At 39.6% G+C, this 25,043-nt stretch overlaps 1 protein-coding gene across 1 annotated transcript in view; it reads left to right on the top strand.

Annotated features, from left to right (window-relative positions):
* CENPE (centromere protein E) overlaps positions 1-25,043 on the top strand; it is a 261,773-nt gene that overhangs the window by 134,132 nt on the left and 102,598 nt on the right. Inside the window, exons 47-50 of the mRNA XM_053703505.1 lie at positions 2,626-2,754; positions 2,944-3,249; positions 4,607-4,711; positions 4,835-5,107. Of these exons, the coding sequence (XP_053559480.1) occupies positions 2,626-2,754; positions 2,944-3,249; positions 4,607-4,711; positions 4,835-5,107 (813 nt within the window). The remainder of the gene's footprint in view (positions 1-2,625; positions 2,755-2,943; positions 3,250-4,606; positions 4,712-4,834; positions 5,108-25,043) is intronic.

The raw sequence follows: 25,043 nt of genomic DNA, 5'->3' as shown, positions 1-25,043 counted from the left end.
TTCTGGCGGTCTTGCCTTTTGGGGCTCCTTGGAATTGTCCTTTTCGTACCTGTTCCTTTTGAGGCTCTTCCTTCGGGTCGGCTTTCTGGACTTTGTCCGTTCTCCTAGGCGGTTTGGCCGCCTTATGGGGGGGGGTAGTAAGGTAGCCTGTGGTTGAAGAAATAGTTGTCTGATGATTATTCTCTCTTTTAGGAGGGCAGTGTGGCCTTTCCTACTCTAGGGAGTTTGTTGTTTCCCTATCAGGGACGTTGGGCTGTGTTGTCTCCTTCCCCAAGCTTTGCTTAAGGTTTTTTTCTAACGGGGTTGGGATGCTCTGCATTCTTTTTCCTTGGTTGTGGGCCTCTAGTTTCGTATTTTGAGGCAATATGGAGACTAGCCTTTGTTCTGCTCACTCTTCGGGTGACTTGTCCTCAATGTTCTCCCTTGGTATTTTAGAGTCTTGGCGCGTCACTGTCATGCCCTAGCTCCTTTTTTGGAGTGTTGGACTTCCGCAAGGGGTGTTCTCTTCCTTTTGGTTTGGGATCTACGAGTGAGTCTTGTTCCCGTTCTCTGGGGTAATCTGGTTATTCCCCTGTGAGGTCTGCTTCTTCAGATAAGGGTATGTTTGTTCTCTGGGCTGTTGTTTGTTTTAAACTCGGACCTTTTTAGTTTTTGTTTTTGATCTTTCTGGATGTCTGGAGACTTATGATTCTGTGGCTGGTTCGGGGTGATCAAATTTTCCAAGGACCATAGTTTATGGCCTATGGACTGGCCAATTGAGTCTGCTAGCAGCTTGGCCAGGATTCTGGGCGCTTTCGGATACGCGCCTTATGGCTTGCCTGGTCCTTTGAACAATTTGTGTTCCCCTTCAGGGGGAGTTCTGTCTGTTTTCATTTGTGACGTCTGGATGATTTTCATTCGGCTTTTGTTTTCAACAGACTATGGCTCATGTCTAGTGAGCATGTGTACTGTTCTTATATGTGCCTTTCCCTTGGGGGGGGTGTTGTCCTTCTTAAGGAGTGGGGGGGGGTTTCCTCTTTCTGAAGGGTGGTTGTCCTGTCCTGTGTGCAGGAGGTTGGAACAGGTGTTTTTATCCTGTATGTTCTGTTTCATCTGTGGAGATTGAAGACCCAGCATAACTGACAGTCTCAACATGGAGATTGCAAAGGGGTCATCCGCATCTTGGGATGTTAATCAGCTATGGGGTTCTCTTTGGGAGGACACATTGAAGGAAATCTTTGAGCTCCCGAGTTCGGTTGGGGTGGCGATTGGGGTCCCTTCTGTTACCCTGTTTTTCAATCCTTCTTGGGCTGGTTCGGTGTAGCGCAGGATCTGAGATCTGTTGTACATCCTCGGGTACTTTTGAGGTTCGGTGATCCTCTTTGAGGTTCTGTGATCCTCCATGTTCTAGATGTTGTGAAGGACTGGCAGCTTTTGGATAGCCTGTGATGTGCCCATGTTTTTGCAGTCTGACGATAAGGGTTTGATATCATTTTTTTTTTTCTTTTTTTTTCCAGCTGCTCTTACTTGCCTGCAGGTATTTTATTTCGGAGTCATCCTGGTATGACACTGGCGTGTGGTGTTGCCTCAGGTGTTCGCTTATCTGGGGTTGCTGCACGTATTTGATCTCTGAATATTTCGATATTCTGAGTTATCTTGTAACTTGAGGACTCTGTATTTAGTTGTCCTTTGGGGTGCGGTTGCCCTCTTTTTAGGAGCAGTTTTCTCCTCGGTTCAGATTCCCGGTCTTAACCTTGTGGTTCTGTAAGATTCGGGGTCTGGGCGTTGCCTGCCTTGTTGCTTGGTTCGGTTTTCGGGGTTCCTTATTTTATTTGGACCTTTTTGTACCCTATTTAGGGGTCTTCGGGAATCCTTGATTTTTTTTTTCTTCCACGTCTTCTCCTTTTTTGGGAGCTTTCGGTAGTTGATCCCTTTTCTCTAGTAAGGGGTGTGTGGTTGGGGACCGACTGCTGGGCGGCGGTGTCTCCTGGAAGCGTGTTGGCTCAGTCGAGTCTATTTCTGCGGTCTCTAGCAAGGCTTATGGACTATCTGTGGGTCAGTGTTTTTAGGGCTTTTTCTTTTTTCAAAGTTTTCTCTGCTTTTGACGAAGCAGGTTTTTTTTGTGGGTAGGGTTTTGCAGGCCTGGTGCCCTCAGAATGGGCTTCATCTTGTACCCACCCGTTTTGCATTCAGTGTCCTCTATAGTTTGGGTATTGTTTTCCCAAAAGTAATGAATGCAGCTGTGGATTCTTTCCATTTATGAAGAAAAACATAAATTATGCTTACCTGATAATTTTCTTTTCTTCAGACGGAAAGAGTCCACAGCTCCGCGCCCGTGTTTTTTATGTGGGACGTCTATTATATTTATTCTTCTGGCACCTTTTATTCTACTGTTCCTTGTTTCTCGGCAGAATGATATGAGGATGAGTGGGAGACTTATTTAAGCCTTTGGCTGGGGTGTCTTTGCCTCCTCCTGGTGGCCAGGTTCTGAATTCCCAAAAGTAATGAATGCAGCTGTGGACTCTTTTCATCTGAAGAAAAGAAAATGATCAGGTAAGCATAATTTTATGTTTTTTGTAGTGCCAGGCGTAAAAACAAATTAATTAATCCTGTCTCTTTTGTGTTTTTGTTTTTTTTTTATTTTAGTTTGCAGAAACTCAGGAAGAACTAAGAAAAACACAAGATGATTTAAAATCCCAGAAGAAATTAACTGATGATCTGAGAATTCAGGTTTTTTCTAACTCAACAGACATTGTGCAATCCCTAGAAAAACAGGTAGAAATTGGAACTGAATACTTTTAAATAAAATAAGAAGTTAAATCTTAACGTATATCTATGTTATTAGGACTGTGTATCTAATCACAATTTTATAGGTTTTGATAACTCCTAACTTTAGCAGTCTGAGGTATCTATAGCATTCATTATGTAAAATTAAAAAATACAAAACTTCTTCTTTTCCTTCAGGTTTTGAGTCTTAAAAAGGAATTGCAGCAAAAAACTGTAGAGGCACAAGAACTTATTGATGATCATAAGCAAGCCCAGCACACACTCAGACTGAAGGTAGAACAACTAATGGTGACCATAAACCACTTTGAGTCAGAACTTGAGGCCCTTCAAGTGGAGAAGTCAGCGGCTCAAGAAGAACTCTTTTTCATTCAGCAACAGATGGATACTGTTAACCAGGAGAAGACTGAGCTGAAGAACATACATGAAAAACTAATAGCTGAAAGTAACCAACTGAAAGACGACCTGAAAGAAAATGTGTCAATGGTAAATTGTCTTTGTTTTTACTATCCATTACTAGCGTCTATCTATTGTTATCCCCTTTCCAATAAATTTTGTTTCTTTGTCTCCATTTTTCAACCTTTTCTCTTCCCAGTCACATTGCTTCTCACTATACCACTATTTTTTTATCTTTCTCCTGTCTGTATATGTTTCATATTTTATTAAAGGGACCGTTTACTGTAATATAATTTTCCCTTAATATATTTCCAATGACTTGTTATACCAGCTTCAGAGTATAGAATGTATGAGAGATTGCATTTTCAGGTTTATTTGTGTTTGTTTTGTTCTTTGAAACCACAGCCTATTGAAATGGGTTGAGCTTGCAGGTAAAATACACACTTTTTGCTTCCTTATCTTATATCTGTTTGTAAACCAAAGCTTAATACTTAGAGTGAACAACAGAAAATAATCATTTTATTACTTATCTATTCTGCACCCCACTGGGAGTGTGATTTCTTCTGCTGCCTGTCAATAGTCTGGACTTAAAGGGACAGTATACTGTAAAATAGTTTTTCCCTTAATGTGTTTACAATTGCTTTTTTTTTACCAACTGCAGAGTAAAAAATGTATGAAAACCGAATAAAATGGGTTGAGCTTGTAGGTATAATCATATCTCATTACTGTATCACATTGTGTACATATACCTGCTTCTTTATCTTATATCTGTCCATAAAACAATCACCAGTACTTGGAGAGAACAATGGAAAATCAAAATGTTATTACCCTATCTCTGCTATATCCCACTAGGAGTGTAATCTCTTCTGCTGGTTGTGTTTACACAGCTTATCTATAGCTTGGACCTGCGGCCACAAACTTTCAGAATAGGTGGGGATACCACATGCTAAATCAACTATTTCAAATGCCAATATAAGGGTAAAGGAGCTACCTGTAAACAATTTAATACACTCCAGCAGGTGAAGTGGATCATTGGGAACAACTTAAAGGGGATTAAAAATTTTGAATAAACTGTTCCTTTAAGTATAGAAACTTTTAGTATAGGGGAATACCGCAGGCAAAATCAGCAATTTCAAATGTAGATATATGGGCAAACAAGCTACTTGTAAACAATTTATTACACTCCAGCAGGTAAAATGGATAATTTGGAACAAATTAAAGGGGAGAAAATTGTGGGGTAGACTGTCCCTTTAAATGCATTGATAAACACTGCGCTAATCCTTTTTTTCCATTCTGTATAATTACTAGCTTCCCCCCCCCCCCTTTTTTTGTGTGTTTTCTCTATCCTTTCCATTGTAGAACAGTGCTTCAAATAGCTGAACATGTTTAGAATGAAGTTAGCCATCACTGTGCAGTTAAAATTAATACAAATTATTCATCTTCCTAGTCCATTGAAATTCAAGATGAACTTAGAAGAGTTCAAGAAGAATTGCAGCATCAAAAGCATAAAGAACTAGAGTTAAATACAAAGGCTTCTATACTGGAACAAAAGGTTTGTTTTGAAATGTCCATAAAGCTACCCTTTTTTTTTTCTTTTTCTTACTATAAGAATAATGAATAATCCTTTTAAACATTTTTTTTTTCACCCACCCATTTATTCATTCAATATTTTTAGATTTCCTCTGGCGAGGAAGAAATGGCTAATATTGTCACAAAATTAGAGGAAGCCATTAGTGAGAGAGAAGCTATTGCACAATCTAAAGAGCAACTTGCTTCACAACTGGAGCTAATGAACCAGTCACTAATTAGTAAGGACGCTGCATTTGAGTTGCTGGACAAGGAAAAGATGGAAGTTGCAAGCAAATTGCAAGATGTTGAACAAAGTATGAAAGCTCTCTCTGAGGAGAGGGATCAGTTACTGCAGCTAAATGTAACCTTACAAGAAGAGGTAAAATTACATTTGTATTATCAATCAGCAATGATGCTATCCTATGGTGTGTTAAAGAATAACAGTAATTACTTTTTAGGAGAATGCTGTAAATATTCTAGCCATCTGTTTCTCTAGACTGTTTTTGGGCTCCACAAATATCATATATGATGAAACCTTTGCTGCTAGGATTTATATTGTACTTATATTTATTGTATGTCCTATTGCAGATGTAGCAATACTTAGTGCTTTATCCTTTTCCCATTTACAGTTATTGGAGTGATGTGGGATTTCTGGTCCCATTGAACAGCAGCAATTTATAGTGGGGGGGAAAAATGACATTCTTTACTGTTGCTGATTGGGTCAGTGTCAGTTCTCTGTTGCTCCCAAGTGGTACTGTGCATTTAACCTCCAAAGAGTAGTTAAACACATAGACTTGCAGCAGGGCTAGTGTTAAAATTGCACACGCTAACAAATTAACATTTAATATATTTCCATCTTAATATGAGGAGAGTCCATGGCTTCATTTCTTACTTGTGGGAATACAGAACCTGGCCACCAAGAGGAGGCAAAGACACCCCAGCCAAAGTCTTAAATACTTCCCCCACTCCCCTCATCCACCAGTCATTCTTTGCCTTTCGTCATAGAAGGATGCCAGAGAAGTGTCAGAAGATTTGGAGTAGTCTCTTATGCAGGGTAGTACTCTTTGCTATGGGACTGGAGTTTTAATTAGTCTTGTCAGCCTCTCAGTGAGAGCATTGACGAAGGTTAGGGTCTGGAAATGCAGGGAGAGTCTTTCTATGAAACCATCCAGACTCGTATTAACTCCTAAGCAATCAGTGTTGACGAGTTTCACTGCCTGCTTCTATCACTCAAGTCCATGTCAGGTGCGATGCTACAAGACTGTCAAACTTGAGATGCTGTGTGTCTGTTCCACGGCGATGATTCTGGTAAGATCGTTTCATTTTATTTCATATAACGTAAGAAGACAGGGTCACAGTGTGACTCCTTTATCTGTATGGAATCAAGGGTTAATATCTCCGGAAGGGGATTATTGAACAGGGGGGCATTTATACATGATTTGCTTTATTCTGCGACATGTGTGAGATGAGGCTCTGGCAGATGTGGGAACATTCAGGTTTTTACTTTCATTTTGGATAACTGCGCAACCTGTCAGTTTGGCGCGCTTTTCTTCCTGCAGTAGGGGCGGTCCTGCATGGCACTCCATGTGACCGGGTGTGGCCTCATTAACTTCCCCTTTCCTGACCATGCGGTTTACAGGAGACAAAGCGGTTTCTCTGTGGGGTCTGGGTCATAGGAGGTGGTGAGTGCCCCGGCCATTGGGTATAAAGGTGCCATTTATTTTTTTCTCTAGTCCATCGTAAAGGCGCAAGCTATGGAAGACTCTGATACGTTAGAGGGTACTCCCTCTTTAACCAAATCTAAAACCTGTTTTTATTGTTAGGAGGCTACGGTATATCCGCTGCTCAATTATTTTCCACATGCCTTGATAAAGTAGTTATATCCAAAAAGAACAAGATGTTTAGTACTTCTGAGCCGTCCACCTCTGAGGGGGTCTCCGTCCCACGAGGTGCGTTCCCTGCAATCATCTCCTATTACACATGCAGCTCCCCATTGCACTACTAATCCTCCTTCGGGAGGGGCCCTCTTACCACCAGACTTTTTTGAACAGTTGCAAACGGCAGTGTTTGCGGCATTTAGTGCTTTCTCAGCAGACAATCGTTTCATCTGGGGTAATGGTCTCTCCATCCCGAGGTGTTTGCGGAGATTTGCAACAGATGGGGGACGCCGGAGATAGAACTCATGGCGTCCAGGCTTAATACCAAGCTACCCAGATATGGGTCGCGGTCTAGGGATCCCCAGGCAGAGCTGATAGATGCCTTAGCAGTGCCCTGGGGGTTCAACTTAGTTTACATTTTTCCACCGTTGCCACTTCTACCTCGGGTAGTGGCCCACATCAAGCAGAAGCAAGCTTCGACTATTCTAATTGATCCATCGTGGCCGCGAAGGATGTGGTTTGCGGAACTGGTGGGGATGTCATCTCCTCCATGGAGGTTACCCTGTCGCAGGAATCTGCTGGAACAGGGTCCTTTTGTTCATCAAAATCTAGATTCTCTGAGGCTGACTGCGTGGAGATTGAATGCTTAGTCCTAGCCAAGAGAGGTTTTTCTGAGAGAGTGATTAATACTCTCATTCAAGCTAGAAAGCCGGTCACCCGTCACATCTACCATAAGGTGTGGAGGACCTACTTATTCTGGTGTGAAGAACGTGGATTCCCCTGAAATAAGGTCAGGGTGTCCAGGATTCTTTCATTTTTCCAAGATGGTTTGAAGAAGGGACTTGCTGCTAGTTTCTTAAAGGGACAGATTTTGGCTCTATCAGTGGTGTTACACAAGAGGCTCGCTGAGCTTCCTGATATTCAGTCTCTTGTTCAGGCTCTGTCTAGAATCAGGCCTGTGTTTAGATATCCCGCTCCTCCTTGGAGTTTAAATTTGGTTCTTAAGGTTTTGCAGAGGCCTCTGTTTGAGCCCATGCATTCGGTTGACATTAAGTTACTGTCTTGGAAGCTTCTTTTTCTATTAGCTATTGCTTCTGCACACAGAGTCTCTGAGATGGCGGCCTTGCAATGTGAGCCTCCTTACCTAGCTTTCATGCTGATAAGGCTTTTCTTCGCATCGGTTGGGTTTTCTTCCTAAGGTTGTGTCTGATCGCAACATCATTCAGGAGATCGTGGTTCCTTCCTTGTGTCCTAATCCTTCTTCTTCGAAGGAACGATTACTTCATAATTTTTAAATGTGGTTCGGGCTTTGAAATTCTATCTTCAGGCTACGAAAGATTTTAGACAGACTTTGGCATTGTTTGTTGTCTATTCTGGGAAGGGCAGAAGGCTTTTTCCACTTCTATCTTTTTGGTTGAGGAGCATTATCCGCTTAGCATATGAAACAGCGGGACATAAGCCTCCACAGAGGATTACGGCTCATTCAACTAGAGCTGTGGCTTCTTGGGCCTTCAAGAATGAGGCCTCTATGGAGCAGATTTGTAGGGCGGCTACCTGGTCCGCCTTACAAACTTTTTCAAAGTTTTACAAATGTGATGTTTTTGCTTGAGCTGAAGCAGCTTTTGGGGGAGAGGTTTTGCAGGCTGGGGTGCCCTCAGATTAGGGTCCGCCTCTTTTACCCTCCCGTTTTCATTCAGTGTCCTCTAGAGCTTGGGTATGTTTCCCACAAGTAAGGAATGAAGCTGTGGACTCTCCTCATATTAAGATGGAAAACATAAATTATGCTTACCAGATAATTTCCTTTCCATCTGTATGAGGAGAGTCCATGGCCCCCGCCCGTTTTCTCCATTGGGCGGACCTAAATTTGTTTTTGTTCTTCTGGCACCTTTTATACCATGATATTTCTTTTACTGTTCCTTGTTCCCTCGGCAGAATGAGTGGGGGAGGTATTTAAGCCTTTGGCTGGGGTGTCTTTGCCGCCTCCTGGTGGCCAGGTTCTGTATTCCCACAAGTAAGGAATGCAGCCATGGACTCTCCTCATACAGATGGAAAGGAAATTATCTGGTAAGCATAATTTTGAGTTTTTTACACTAGAATGGCCCTTTAATTTTTTTTATAAACATTGAAATATTTTTTACAGACAAAAGCAGCCATTTCAAATAAAAAAAATAAAGGTAAGGGAGTTATTTGTAAACAATTTAATACTCCCGCAGTTTAAAGGGGAGAATAATTTACAGTGCATATGAGAGAAGTTTCAGAGCAGATGGCTACGATATAATGGAGTATTTGTCATGCTGCTGGTATGTGATGTATGTGTGTGTGGTTTTTTTGTTTTAATTTATTTTCTTTCCTAAACATGAAAAATCCACAACATTATTCCAATTAGTAGTGGGAAGATCACTCCTGGCCAACAGGAGGAGGCAAAGAGCACCCCAGCAAAGCTGTTAAGTTTCACTCCTACTTCCCATAAACCCCCAGTCATTCAGCCAAAGGAATATGGAAAGAGAAGAGGACACAAAGGTATTAGAGGTGCCTGAGGTTTAGAAAATGACAAAAGTTTCACTCCCCTACCCATAATCCCCAGTCATTCTCTTTGCCTCTGTCAATGGAGGAGGTGAAGTTTGGTGTCTGAAGAAATTATTTCCTTTTCTCTTGTTAAGTGTATCCAGTCCACGGATCATCCATTACTTATGGGATATTCTCCTTCCCAACAGGAAGTTGCAAGAGGATCACCCACAGCAGAGCTGCTATATAGCTCCTCCCCTAACTGCCATACCCAGTCATTCTCTTGCAACCCTCATCAAAGATGGAGGTCGTAAGAGGAGAGTGGTGTTTTATACTTAGTTTATTTCTTCAATCAAAAGTTTGTTATTTTTAAATGGTACCGGAGTGTGCTGTTTATCTCAGGCAGTATTTAGAAGAAGAATCTGCCTGCATTTTCTATGATCTTAGCAGAAGTAACTAAGATCCATGGCTGTTCTCACATATTCTGAGGAGTGAGGTAACTTCAGAGAGGGAATGGCGTGCAGGTTTTCCTGCAATAAGGTATGTGCAGTTAATATTTTTCTAGGGATGGAATTTGCTAGAAAATGGTGCTTATACCGGATTAATGTAAGTAAAGCCTTAAATGCAGTGATAGCTACTGGTATCAGGCTTATTAATAGAGAGGCATACTCTTATAAAAATGTAATATAAAATGTTTGCTGGCATGTTAATCGTTTTTATATATGTTTGGTGACAAAACTTATTGGGGCCTAGTTTTTTTCCACATGGCTGGTTTGATTTCTGCCTAGAGACAGTTTCCTGAAGCTTTCCACTGTTGCAATATGAGTGGGAAGGGCCTATTTTAGTGCTTTTCTGTGCAGCTAAAAATACTGACAGAGACATTCAGCTTCCCTCTGCATGATACAGGACATCTCTGAAGGGCTCAAAAGGCTTCAAAGTCGTGTTTGAGGAGGGTAACAATCACAGTAGACTGCGGCAGTTGTGACTGTGTTTAAAAAACGTTTTTGTCATTTATTATTCTGTTTTTGTTATTAAGGGGTTAATCATCCATTTGCAAGTGGGTGCAATGCTCTGCTGACTTGTTACATACACTGTAAAAATTTTGTTAGTGTAACTGCCTTTTTTCACTGTTATTTCAAATTTCTTCTGTTAAGTGTGATCAGTCCACGGGTCATCATTACTTCTGGGATATTACTCCTCCCCAACAGGAAGTGCAAGAGGATTCACCCAGCAGAGTTGCATATAGCTCCTCCCCTCTACGTCACTCCCAGTCATTCTCTTGCACCCAACGACTAGATAGGATGTGTGAGAGGACTATGGTGATTATACTTAGTTTTATATCTTCAATCAAAAGTTTGTTATTTTAAAATAGCACCGGAGTGTGTTATTACCTCTCTGGCAGAGTTTGAAGAAGAATCTACCAGAGTTTTGCTATGATTTTAGCCGGAGTAGTTAAGATCATATTGCTGTTCTCGGCCATCTGAGGAGTGAGGTAAACTTCAGATCAGGGGACAGCGGGCAGATGAATCTGCATAGAGGTATGTAGCAGTTTTTATTTTCTGACAATGGAATTGATGAGAAAATCCTGCCATACCGATATAATGTCATGTATGTATACTTTACACTTCAGTATTCTGGGGAATGGTACTTCACTAGAATTACACTGTAAGAAATACATAAAGCTGTTTAATAACTAGAGATTATGTTTAACGTTTTTGCTGGAATGTAAAATCGTTTTCATTTGCTGAGGTACTGTGTGAATAAATGTTTGGGCACTATTTTTCCACTTGGCAGTTGCTTAATCTGTTTTTCTGACAGTTTCTGTTCTCCCTCACTGCTGTGTGTGAGGGGGAGGGGCCGTTTTTTGGCGCTTTTTCTATGCATCAAATATTTCAGTCAGCAACTCATTGTATTCCCTGCATGATCCGGTTCATCTCTACAGAGCTCAGGGGTCTTCAAACTTATTTTGAGGGAGGTAATTTCTCTCAGCAGAGCTGTGAGAATTATAGTTTGACTGAGATAAAAAACGTTTATTCTGTAATTTGTTTCCTGCTTTCAGAATTTGTTATCTTTGCTAATGGGATTAAACCTTTGCTAAAGTTGTGTTGTTTACAAGGATTGAGGCTATAACTGTTTCAATTTATTAATTTTCAACTGTCATAGATCTTCTGTGCTTCTTAAAGGCACAGTACATTTTAATATTATTCTAATTGAATTGTATTTCCAAGTTGCAAGTTTATTTGCTAGTGTGTTAAACATGTCTGATTCAGAGGATGATACCTGTGTCATTTGTTGCAATGCCAAAGTGGAGCCCAATAGAAATTTATGTACTAACTGTATTGATGCTACTTTAAATAAAAGTCAATCTGTACAAATTGAACAAATTTCACCAAACAACGAGGGGAGAGTTATGCCGACTAACTCGCCTCACGTGTCAGTACCTACATCTCCCGCTCAGAGGGAGGTGCGTGATATTGTAGCGCCGAGTACATCTGGGCGGCCATTACAAATCACATTACAGGATATGGCTACTGTTATGACTGAGGTTTTGGCTAAATTACCAGAACTAAGAGGTAAGCGTGATCACTCTGGGGTGAGAACAGAGTGCGCTGATAATATTAGGGCCATGTCAGACACTGCGTCACAGGTGGCAGAACATGAGGACGGAGAACTTCATTCTGTGGGTGACGGTTCTGATCCAAACAGACTGGATTCAGATATTTCAAATTTTAAATTTAAACTGGAAAACCTCCGTGTATTACTAGGGGAGGTGTTAGCGGCTCTGAATGATTGTAACACAGTTGCAATACCAGAGAAAATGTGTAGGTTGGATAAATATTTTGCGATACCGACGAGTACTGAGGTTTTTCCTATACCTAAGAGACTTACTGAAATTGTTACTAAGGAGTGGGATAGACCCGGTGTGCCGTTCTCACCCCCTCCGATATTTAGAAAAATGTTTCCAATAGACGCCACCACAAGGGACTTATGGCAAACGGTCCCTAAGGTGGAGGGAGCAGTTTCTACCTTAGCTAAGCGTACCACTATCCCGGTGGAGGATAGCTGTGCTTTTTCAGATCCAATGGATAAAAAGTTAGAGGGTTACCTTAAGAAAATGTTTGTTCAACAAGGTTTTATATTGCAACCCCTTGCATGCATTGCGCCGATCACGGCTGCAGCGGCATTCTGGATTGAGTCTCTGGAAGAGAACATTGGTTCAGCTACTCTGGACGACATTACGGACAGGCTTAGAGTCCTTAAACTAGCTAATTCATTCATTTCGGAGGCCGTAGTACATCTTACTAAACTTACGGCGAAGAATTCAGGATTTGCCATTCAGGCACGCAGGGCGCTGTGGCTAAAATCCTGGTCAGCTGATGTTACTTCTAAGTCTAAATTGCTTAATATACCTTTCAAAGGGCAGACCTTATTCGGGCCCGGGTTGAAAGAGATTATCGCTGACATTACAGGAGGTAAAGGCCATGCCCTGCCTCAGGACAAAGCCAAGACTAGACAGTCTAATTTTCGTTCCTTTCGTAATTTCAAAGCAGGAGCAGCATCAACTTCCTCTGCACCAAAACAGGAAGGAGCTGTTGCTCGCTACAGACAAGGCTGGAAACCTAACCAGTCCTGGAACAAGGGCAAGCAGACTAGGAAACCTGCTGCTGCCCCTAAAACAGCATGAATTGAGGGCCCCCGATCCGGGATCGGATCTAGTGGGGGGCAGACTTTCTCTCTTCGCCCAGGCTTGGGCAAGAGATGTTCAGGATCCCTGGGCGCTAGAGATAATATCTCAGGGATACCTTCTGGACTTCAAATACTCTCCTCCAAGAGAGAGATTTCATCTGTCAAGATTGTCAACAATCCAGACAAAGAAAGAGGCGTTTCTACGCTGCGTACAAGAGCTCTTCTTAATGGGAGTAATCCATCCAGTTCCACGATCGGAACAGGGACAGGGGTTTTACTCAAATCTGTTTGTGGTTCCCAAAAAAGAGGGAACTTTCAGACCAATCCTGGACTTAAAGATCCTAAACAAATTCCTAAGAGTTCCATCGTTCAAGATGGAGACTATTCGGACAATTTTACCTATGATCCAAGAGGGTCAATACATGACCACTGTAGATTTAAAAGATGCTTACCTTCACATACCGATTCACAAAGATCATTATCGGTACCTAAGGTTTGCCTTCCTAGACAGGCATTACCAGTTTGTGGCTCTTCCATTCGGATTGGCTACAGCTCCAAGAATCTTCACAAAGGTTCTGGGTGCTCTTCTGGCGGTACTAAGACCGCGGGGAATCTCGGTAGCTCCATACCTAGACGACATTCTGATACAAGCTTCAAGCTTTCAAACTGCCAAGTCTCATACAGAGTTAGTGCTGGCATTTCTAAGGTCACATGGATGGAAGGTGAACGAAAAGAAAAGTTCACTCGTTCCACTCACAAGAGTTCCCTTCCTGGGGACTCTTATAGATTCTGTAGAAATGAAGATTTACCTGACAGAGGACAGGCTAACAAGACTTCAAAGTGCTTGCCGCACCCTTCATTCCATTCAACACCCGTCAGTGGCTCAATGCATGGAGGTAATCGGCTTAATGGTAGCGGCAATGGACATAGTACCCTTTGCACGCTTACACCTCAGACCACTGCAACTGTGCATGCTAAGTCAGTGGAATGGGGATTACTCAGACTTATCCCCTTCTCTGAATCTGGATCAAGAGACCAGAAATTCTCTTCTATGGTGGCTTTCTCGGCCACATCTGTCCAGGGGGATGCCATTCAGCAGACCAGACTGGACAATTGTAACAACAGACGCCAGCCTTCTAGGTTGGGGTGCCGTCTGGAATTCTCTGAAGGCTCAGGGACAATGGAGTCAGGAGGAGAGTCTCCTGCCAATAAACATTCTGGAATTGAGAGCAGTTCTCAATGCCCTCCTGGCTTGGCCCCAGTTGACAACTCGGGGGTTCATCAGGTTTCAGTCGGACAACATCACGACTGTAGCTTACATCAACCATCAGGGAGGGACAAGAAGCTCCCTAGCTATGATGGAAGTATCAAAGATAATTTGCTGGGCAGAGTCTCACTCTTGCCACCTGTCAGCAATCCACATCCCGGGAGTGGAGAACTGGGAGGCGGATTTCTTAAGTCGTCAGACTTTTCATCCGGGGGAGTGGGAACTTCATCCGGAGGTCTTTGCCCAAATACTTCGACGTTGGGGCAAACCAGAGATAGATCTCATGGCGTCTCGACAGAACGCCAAGCTTCCTCGTTACGGGTCCAGATCCAGGGATCCAGGAGCAGTCCTGATAGATGCTCTGACAGCACCTTGGGACTTCAGGATGGCTTACGTGTTTCCACCCTTCCCGTTGCTTCCTCGATTGATTGCCAGAATCAAACAAGAGAGAGCATCAGTGATTCTAATAGCACCTGCGTGGCCACGCAGGACTTGGTATGCAGACCTGGTGGACATGTCATCCTGTCCACCTTGGTCTCTACCTCTGAAACAGGACCTTCTGATACAGGGTCCCTTCAAACATCAAAATCTAACTTCTCTGAAGCTGACTGCTTGGAAATTGAACGCTTGATTTTATCAAGACGTGGGTTTTCTGAGTCAGTTATTGATACCTTAATACAGGCTAGGAAACCTGTTACCAGAAAGATTTACCATAAGATATGGCGTAAATACCTATATTGGTGTGAATCCAAAGGTTACTCTTGGAGTAAGGTTAGGATTCCTAGGATATTGTCTTTTCTACAAGAAGGTTTAGAAAAGGGTTTATCTGCTAGTTCATTAAAGGGACAGATCTCAGCTCTGTCCATTCTGTTACACAAACGTCTGTCAGAAGTTCCTGACGTCCAGGCTTTTTGTCAGGCTTTGGCCAGAATTAAGCCTGTGTTTAAAACTGTTGCTCCACCATGGAGTTTAAACCTTGTTCTTAATGTTTTACAGGGCGTTCCGTTTGAACCCCTTCATTCCATTGATATAAAGTTGTTATCTTGGAAAGTTCTATTTTTAATGGCTATTTCCTCGGCTCGAAGAGTCTCTGAATTATCAGCCTTACATTGTGATTCTCCTTATTTGATTTTTCATTCGGATAAGGTAGTCCTGCGTACTAAACCTGGGTTCTTACCTAAGGTAGTTACTAACAGGAATATCAATCAAGAGATTGTTGTTCCTTCTTTATGTGCAAGTCTTTAATAATTGACAAAAAATGACAAAATTTGACAAAAATTAACAAAAATTAACAAATGATGAGATCAGAATGTTGAACCAAACTAATAAACTCACTATAGTACAGAATCTAGGGAAAATAACCCTTTAATTCCTACTACATGAATATAATCCAGAAATGGATTGGTACAGCTCATAAATTTAAATAGAGTCGTGAAACATAAGTGTCAATATAACCATAAAAATGAAAAACTGATTTCAAATAAAGAAAAAAATATAATAGTGAAGATAACAATCCAATTAAGGATTAGTTTCTTAGTGAAGGACCCATATTTTGAGCCTCAAAATAAATTCATTTATCAAATTTGGAATAGATAGTGATAGAAAATGGGATAAAAAATGTATAAATATATAGGAACAAATCAAATCCCTGCAATATATAATACTCTTGAGTGTAATGTGCAATAATATAGTACAATCCAAAAGTAATAATCCTTAATTGGATTGTTATCTTCACTATTATATTTTTTTCTTTATTTGAAATCAGTTTTTCATTTTTATGGTTATATTGACACTTATGTTTCACGACTCTATTTAAATTTATGAGCTGTACCAATCCATTTCTGGATTATATTCATGTAGTAGGAATTAAAGGGTTATTTTCCCTAGATTCTGTACTATAGTGAGTTTATTAGTTTGGTTCAACATTCTGATCTCATCATTTGTTAATTTTTGTTAATTTTTGTCAAATTTTGTCATTTTTTGTCAATTATTAAAGACTTGTATAAATATTTGATTTTAATATTTTGACTCCTGTGGTATATCTTAGCCAGTGGCGCTCCTATATATCCTAATCTATGTTCTGTTCTTTAGACCTATTTAGGGGGTCTTTATTATAGTGAGCAGATATCAGTCCTGGGCGCTGGTTACTTATTTTTATACAGAATTGCTTTGTCTTTACCTAAACAAGTAACAGCAGCCGGACACAGGAGTCGATCCTTTGCGATTTTTAGAGATTTTTTGAGAATTTTTTGGGGAATTTTTTGGAATTTATAATTTGTTGAAGTCATTATTTGTAGTATTTCTCTATAATAATTTCGTAAAGGAATTTTTAAAGCATTTTAGCAATTTTTGAAGTTACCATTTTAGAAACAATCTGATATACATTAAATATCTGTTAATTTAATTTAAAAAATGGAAACTTCTCTCTCTATTAGAAATCTAAGAGCTGATGTGAGTTCTGATATAAATATAGCCCTGAATAGGGATAACGCTACAGGTACAAATATTGTAACTGATATTAATACTATTTTCAAGAATTTAGAAAAGTTGTTGATATCTGAGACCAAGTATAAAATTGAGATTTCTTTTTTGAAAAAATGCCTCGAATTGAATATTGTACCTAAAGGTTTGATGATAAACAAAGATTGCTCATTCAATACCAACTCAAAAGAGTTTACTGATAACTGGAATAAAGTTATTACTGAGGCTTCACAAGATTTAATGAGACTCATTATCAAATATAGAGAGCTGTTATTAACTCAATTAGATTCTGAGATATCGATTGAAGAGAAAAATATGGAATTATATAAAGACTCCCAGACTTTTAAGGAGAAACAAGAACATCTTTATGCTAAAATAAACAAACTTAAAGACGACACCATTGCTAAAAAAACCAAAAAAATCAATAGGGACCTTAACGCAATTCAAGAGAATTCTGAAAACCCTGAAAACAACGGGAACGATCCAATGTTAATTGAATCAGTGATAACAACTAATTCAACAAAGGCTTCAATCAAAGAAAATTGGATAGAGACTTATCCCAAAGAGGGTCACCCAAACAGACCTATTAACAATATACGAGGACAAAGAGCACATAGAAATATGACAAACAGCTCCTCCTACAGACCACAATTAAGAAGATCATATGATGATAATAATCAAGACTACCAACAAAGAGAAAATCCAAATATGGGATATCAAAGACCCTATGTGAACAATAGAAATCATAGAGGTTACAACACACATGGAGAAAATTGGCATAATAATTACCGTCACCATTATAGATCTTATGGGAACTATGGGAACTATGAGCCTTATAACACATCTCAACACCAATCAAGAAGAAATTACCAACCATCAAGTTGGTTTAATGGGTATAACCATAGATCTCACCAGTCATTTATGAATAAAGGAAATCATGGGCAGTTCCCACAAAGGTATGGTAATTCAGACTTTGACCAACAACATCGACCAAGAGACCAACAGGGCGATTACCAATATAGTGACCAGATGATGAACCATCCTCCCCAAAGAAATTATAGGGGACCACACCAAGATTGGAGAAACAACACCATTGAGGTAACCAACAGATTTTCCCCTCTGGTAACTCCAAACATAAGAAAACCAACTGATACACCTAGAGACGATAATTATGCAGCATCCACATCCACCACTCCTTTTTTAGAGGTGGGTCGGAACGATCCTCCAGTGTTGGAACAAAGAGGGAAAAGGAAGCAGATTGCATTGGAAGATGTGGATACCCCAGTAAAAAGAAGACACACAGGGGACGAAGGTCGGGATCTAGATATAAGAACAGACCCCATCTGGTCAAAACAACATCAGAAACACTAAAAATTGGACAAGCCACAGATGAAAAAGATAAAAATAAGGATAGAAAAGGGGATGTTAAAGGAATCTTTAATTTGAGTAACATAAGTTTGGAAAGTGAAGAAAAAGAATTGTTAGGGTTGGGTCTTTCATATGCTCCTTCCAGAGGATTGGACAAGTTCCAAACATATCTAAATACGAAGGAGTTTATTAGAAAACTCACATTGAAAAGATATTTCTTAAAGTCACCAATAGAGAGAAGTGCTTTTTCCTCAGGAATCACCACAACAGAGGACCAATTCCAACACTCTGATCTGAAACCGAAGTCGCATTTCTACCCCACCCACTGTAAAGGACCGGCTATCGAAGCATTCGAAATAATGGTATGCAACGACATAAAGAAATTAAAAGCAAACAAGGCATATAAAAGGAATCTTAGTGCCCAACAATTCAACACCATATCTAAATTAGAAAAGAACCACGACATAGTCATTAAATCGGCCGATAAAGGTGGGGGGATTGTGATAATGAACAAGACAGACTACAAGAAAGAATCTGGAAGAATTTTAGGAGACAAAGCTACCTATGAAGTTTTGAAAGCCAACCCAACTAATGAATACAAGAGAACCCTCGATGATCTACTCACTGAAGCTAACGAATTGGGTATCCTCAACAATAATGAATTCCGTTATTTAAGCGTGAAACATCCTAAGATCCCAGTACTATATCACCTGCCTAAAATTCATAAGAACTTAGCCAACCCACCCGGACGGCCAATAATATCAGGCATAGGATCGGTGTCGAGCAATTTATCTGAATATATAGATAAAAAACTTCAACCATACGTTAGATCATTACCATCATATCTAAGGGACTCCACCGAAGTATTGAATATTCTTAATGACATGGAATGGGATGAAAGCTACATCTTAATCACTAGTGATGTAACATCACTATACACCTCAATCCCACATGAGAAGGGATTAGAGTCCATTAGTCACTTCTTAGATAAAGATGACAGTATGCCACAAACCCAAAAGAGGTTCATACTGGACGGAATTGAATATATCCTTCAACACAACTATTTTTATTGTGATAATGTGTTCTATCGACAAGTGTGTGGGACAGCCATGGGGACCAGGTTCGCGCCTAGTTACGCCAATCTCTATATGGGAAAATGGGAAGCTATTTTCTGGGATTCCTGTCCGGCGGGCGCGGACCTGGTCCTATATAAAAGGTATATAGATGACCTCCTAATCATCTGGAAGGGGAGTGAAGAAGATCTAAGACACACACTAGAAGTTATGAATCTGAACCAGTCCAATTTAAGATTTACTAATACCATCAGCAAGGATCACATCACCTTTCTAGATCTGGACATAAAAGTGATAAAGGGAAGAATTGTAACATCCACCCACTTCAAGGAAGTAGATTCGAACAATTATATCCATCACACAAGCTGCCATCATAAGAAATGGATATCGAATATCCCGAAAGGACAATTGTTACGAATCCGAAAAAATTGTTCAAGTGAAGAAATGTGGACCAAGCAATCATCAATGCTAAAAACCAGATTCTTGGAAAGAGGATATGATGAATCCCTTGTGGATAATACCATCACAGAAGTGAACAACATAAAAAGAGATTCTCTTCTCACATACAAAGTGAGACCAACTAAAGACAAGTTTGAAGGCCTAAAAATTCCTTTTATAACCCAATATGGTGAAAGGAAAAAGGTAATTGAAGATATAATCAAGAGACACTGGCATATACTCAGAAATGATGATATTATAGGCGAACATCTAACAGTACAACCCAATTTTGTCTATAGAAAGGCCAATAATCTAAAATCCATTCTGGCTCCAAGTATACCCAAAGAAAATAAAGCTAAAAATTCCTTAGACATTATGGGCAAAAAATTATGCGGTTTCTATCCATGCCATTTTTGTAAAGCATGCTCACATGGAATAAAAACCAGCACGATCAAGTCTAAAGTTTCAAATGAAGTCTTTCACATTAAACAAACTATAAGATGTACTGACCATTCTGTAGTTTATTTGGTCGAGTGTGGATGTGGCCTGCAATATGTGGGCCAGACATCTAGAAAACTGAGAGACCGAATCCGAGAACATCTGCTACAGATCAAATGGAAGAAGGTTGATTTACCACTCTATAAACACTTCAAAGAAGTACATGATGGAAGTGATAAGAGCTTGAAATATATGGGAATATGTAAAGTGAATAAAGATTGGAGAGGAGGGGATATGGAATCAAAATTATTGAAAATAGAATCAAAATGGATCTTTAACCTGGACTGTATCCATCCAAAAGGTCTCAATGCTGACTTTGAGATCGTCCACCTCTTCTGATAAACAAATCAATCTTTCTCATTCATTTCTTGAACCTCAGTTTAAACTTAATTTGAATCCCACAAAAATAACCCACATAGGGCAATCCAAAGAAATCTATAGGTCCTAGCATTCTCTTTAAGATCTGAAAAATACTTATAGGTCTCAGTATAAAATTCATCTGATTATTCAACAGTAAAGAAAAGATGTCTAACATTAGATTAAGAAATTTTGTGAACCTCATTTGTAAACTGTTTAAGCTAATTGGAGTTTATCAAAAGTAATCCATATTGAGTAATATGTCTCAGTATCTTCTCAAAGAAAAAGATATTGTTAATTAGCCAAATAAAGGTAGTAAACAATATCTAATGAAAGTATAATGCACAAATCCAGCATTGAATTCAGTCTAGATAATACCTAATATCATGCACAAATCCATCATTAGATAATGAATTTAGACCTAGATTAAAACACATTGAAAGTTAAATACAAAATAAAAAATATCTTTAATCCCTCCAAGATATTAAATATCTTTTTTATATATATATATTTTTTATATATATTTTTTATATATTTTTTATATTTTTCTATATATATATTTTATATATATAACTTTATTTATTTATTATTTTTTAATTTTCAAATACTCACTCCACTTATGAATTTTATATAACAACGATTTTATTTCAATTGGTATTTAAGTTTATTATATATGAGATTTGAATAATACAACATAAAATAGGGTTATATTGTCATGGAAATAAATATACATGATAAACATTGTAAGTCCTGGATATATTAGCCCGATATCAGACAAAATTTGCCCTTTTCCAAAATGGTTTCTTCAAACCGGAAGAACCGCACATATTGACATCCGGTCTAGCCGAAAATTTGTTGTTCCTCTTTGCCCGTTCCGCGACACCGGAAGTGGTAAAAAACCGGAAGCACCTACAACAGACATCCGGTTGTTGAGCGGAAGTGAGACAGAGTGGCAACAAACAAACTGGCAATATCGGACTCAATTTTCGGCGGGATTTCCTTGGCGCAATTTTTTGGCGCAATTTTGTGAAACGCCCAATACAAAAATATATAAAAGGTCAATATTGATTAAGCCTCCACATGTCTTGAAAAAGGCCCCATTGAGAGGGCCGAAACGCGTAGACGACTATCCGAAAATTAAGATTGAGAGGCTAATCATATCCAGGACCGGGCTTTTTGAACGGTAAGACTATTTCCAATAGTCCATACCCAGTAAGCACATTTTGTTTAGTGCACTTTTTTCCTTTTTTCTAGGTTTTTTATGTATACACATCTATCAAAGGATTAGGACTTTGGACTTCAATAGACTCAAGGACTTTTACTTTTAAGGAAGGAACTACCATTTACATTTCATCAGGATTTGATATATTTTTTGGACTATATTTTTTGGACAATTTTTTCTTACTCGTTTTTATAATTTCATTCAATAATTTCATTCAATCATTTAAAATGTTTTAATTGTTTTTTAATTTGTTATTTGATATGAATTTATAATTAGATTTATATCAATTATTGGAAAAATTTGTTACTTGATATGAATTTATAACTAGATTTATATCAATTATTATGTAAGTTTATTATTTGAATAGACCAGTGTGTCCCAAAGCTAATAGAATTACAGCTGGTACCAGCCTAGTTGAGTTTTAGGTTTTTAAATGGTGAGACCCACCCAACTTTGATAGTATTGCATTGATTGAATAATTTGATTGTATTGTTTTAATTCACTTATTTTTGGATTGTACTATATTATTGCACATTACACTCAAGAGTATTATATATTGCAGGGATTTGATTTGTTCCTATATATTTATACATTTTTTATCCCATTTTCTATCACTATCTATTCCAAATTTGATAAATGAATTTATTTTGAGGCTCAAAATATGGGTCCTTCACTAAGAAACTAATCCTTAATTGGATTGTTATCTTCACTATTATATTTTTTTTTCTTTATTTGAAATCAGTTTTTCATTTTTATGGTTATATTGACACTTATGTTTCACGACTCTATTTAAATTTATGAGCTGTACCAATCCATTTCTGGATTATATTCATGTAGTAGGAATTAAAGGGTTATTTTCCCTAGATTCTGTACTATAGTGAGTTTATTAGTTTGGTTCAACATTCTGATCTCATCATTTGTTAATTTTTGTTAATTTTTGTCAAATTTTGTCATTTTTTGTCAATTATTAAAGACTTGTATAAATATTTGATTTTAATATTTTGACTCCTGTGGTATATCTTAGCCAGTGGCGCTCCTATATATCCTAATCTATGTTCTGTTCTTTAGACCTATTTAGGGGGTCTTTATTATAGTGAGCAGATATCAGTCCTGGGCGCTGGTTACTTATTTTTATACAGAAGTGTTCCTTCTTTATGCCCAAATCCTTCTTCAAAGAAGGAACGTCTACTGCACAACCTGGATGTAGTCCGTGCTCTAAAATTTTACTTACAGGCAACTAAGGAATTTCGACAAACGTCTTCTCTGTTTGTCATTTACTCTGGGCAGAGGAGAGGTCAAAAAGCTTCCGCTACCTCTCTTTCTTTTTGGCTTCGTAGCATAATTCGTTTAGCTTATGAGACTGCTGGACAGCAGCCTCCTGAAAGAATTACAGCTCATTCTACTAGAGCTGTGGCTTCCACTTGGGCCTTCAAGAATGAGGCCTCTGTTGAACAGATTTGCAAGGCTGCAACTTGGTCTTCGCTTCATACTTTTTCCAAATTTTACAAATTTGACACTTTTGCTTCTTCGGAGGCTATTTTTGGGAGAAAGGTTCTTCAGGCAGTGGTTCCTTCTGTATAAAGAGCCTGCCTATCCCTCCCGTCATCCGTGTACTTTTGCTTTGGTATTGGTATCCCAGAAGTAATGATGACCCGTGGACTGATCACACTTAACAGAAGAAAACATAATTTATGCTTACCTGATAAATTCCTTTCTTCTGTAGTGTGATCAGTCCACGGCCCGCCCTGTTTTTAAGGCAGGTAAATATTTTTTAATTTATACTCCAGTCACCACTTCACCCTTGGCTTTTCCTTTCTCGTTGGTCCTTGGTCGAATGACTGGGAGTGACGTAGAGGGGAGGAGCTATATGCAGCTCTGCTGGGTGAATCCTCTTGCACTTCCTGTTGGGGAGGAGTAATATCCCAGAAGTAATGATGACCCGTGGACTGATCACACTACAGAAGAAAGGAATTTATCAGGTAAGCATAAATTATGTTTTTGTCAAAATTTGTTTCTCTTAAAGGCACAGTAACGTTTTTTATATTGCTTGTTAACTTGCTTTAAAGTGTTTTCCAAGCTTGCTAGTCTCATGGCTAGTCTGTACAAACATGTCTGAAACAGAGGATACTTGGTCATTATGTTTAAAAGCCATGGTGGAGCCCCATAGGAGAATGTGTACTAAATATATTGATTTCACCTTAAACAGTAAAGCTCAGTCTTTATCTATAAAAGATTTGTCACCAGAGGGGTCTGTCGAGGGGGAAGTTATGCCGACTAACTCTCCCCACGTGTCGGACCCTTCGCCTCCCGCTCAAGGGACGCACGCTAATATGGCGCCAAGTACATCAGGGACGCCCATAGCGATTACTTTGCAGGACATGGCTGCAATCATGAATAATACCCTGTCAGAGGTATTATCCAGATTGCCTGAATTGAAAGGCAAGCGCGATAGCTCTGGGGTTAGACGAGATACAGAGCGCGTAGATGCTGTAAGAGCCATGTCTGATACTGCGTCACAATATGCAGAACCTGAGGACGGAGAGCTTCAGTCTGTGGGTGACGTCTCTGATTCGGGGAGACCTGATTGAGAGATTTCTAATTTTAAATTTAAGCTTGAGAACCTCCGTGTATTGCTTGGGGAGGTATTAGCTGCTCTGAATGACTGTGACACAATTGCAGTGCCAGAGAAATTGTGTAGGCTGGATAAATACTATGCAGTGCCGGTGAGTACTGATGTTTTTCCAATACCTAAAAGGCTTACAGAAATTATTAGTAAGGAGTGGGATAGGCCCGGTGTGCCCTTTTCCCCACCTCCTATGTTTAGAAAAATGTTTCCAATAGATGCCACTACACGGGACTTATGGCAGACTGTCCCTAAGGTGGAGGGAGCAGTTTCTACTTTAGCAAAGCGTACCACTATCCCGGTTGAGGACAGTTGTGCTTTTTCAGATCCAATGGATAAAAAATTGGAGGGTTGCCTTAAGAAAATGTTTATTCAACAAGGTTTTATTTTACAGCCCCTTGCATGCATTGCGCATGTCACTGCTGCTGCGGCATTCTGGTTTGAGGCCCTGGAAGAGGCCATCCATACAGCTCCATTGACTGAAATTGTTGACAAGCTTAGAACTCTTAAGCTAGCTAACTCATTTGTTTCTGATGCCATTGTTCATTTGACTAAACTAACGGCTAAGAATTCCGGATTCGCCATCCAGGCGCGTAGGGCGCTATGGCTCAAATCCTGGTCAGCTGATGTGACTTCAAAGTCTAAATTACTCAACATTCCTTTCAAGGGGCAGACCTTATTCGGGCCTGGTTTGAAAGAAATTATTGCTGACATTACTGGAGGTAAGGGTCATACCCTTCCTCAGGACAGGGCCAAATCAAAGGCCAAACAGTCTAATTTTCGTGCCTTTCGAAATTCCAAGGCAGGTGCAGCATCAACTTCCTCCGCTTCAAGACAAGAGGGAACTTTTGCTCAATCTAAGCAGGCCTGGAAACCTCACCAGTCCTGGAACAAAGGCAAGCAGGCCAGAAAGCCTGCT

Source organism: Bombina bombina, chromosome 2 (assembly GCF_027579735.1).
Source record: "Bombina bombina isolate aBomBom1 chromosome 2, aBomBom1.pri, whole genome shotgun sequence".
Taxonomy (NCBI): Eukaryota; Metazoa; Chordata; class Amphibia; order Anura; family Bombinatoridae; genus Bombina; species Bombina bombina.
The sequence above is the reverse complement of the archived record's forward strand: the minus strand, read 5'-3'. Positions and strand labels throughout refer to the sequence as shown.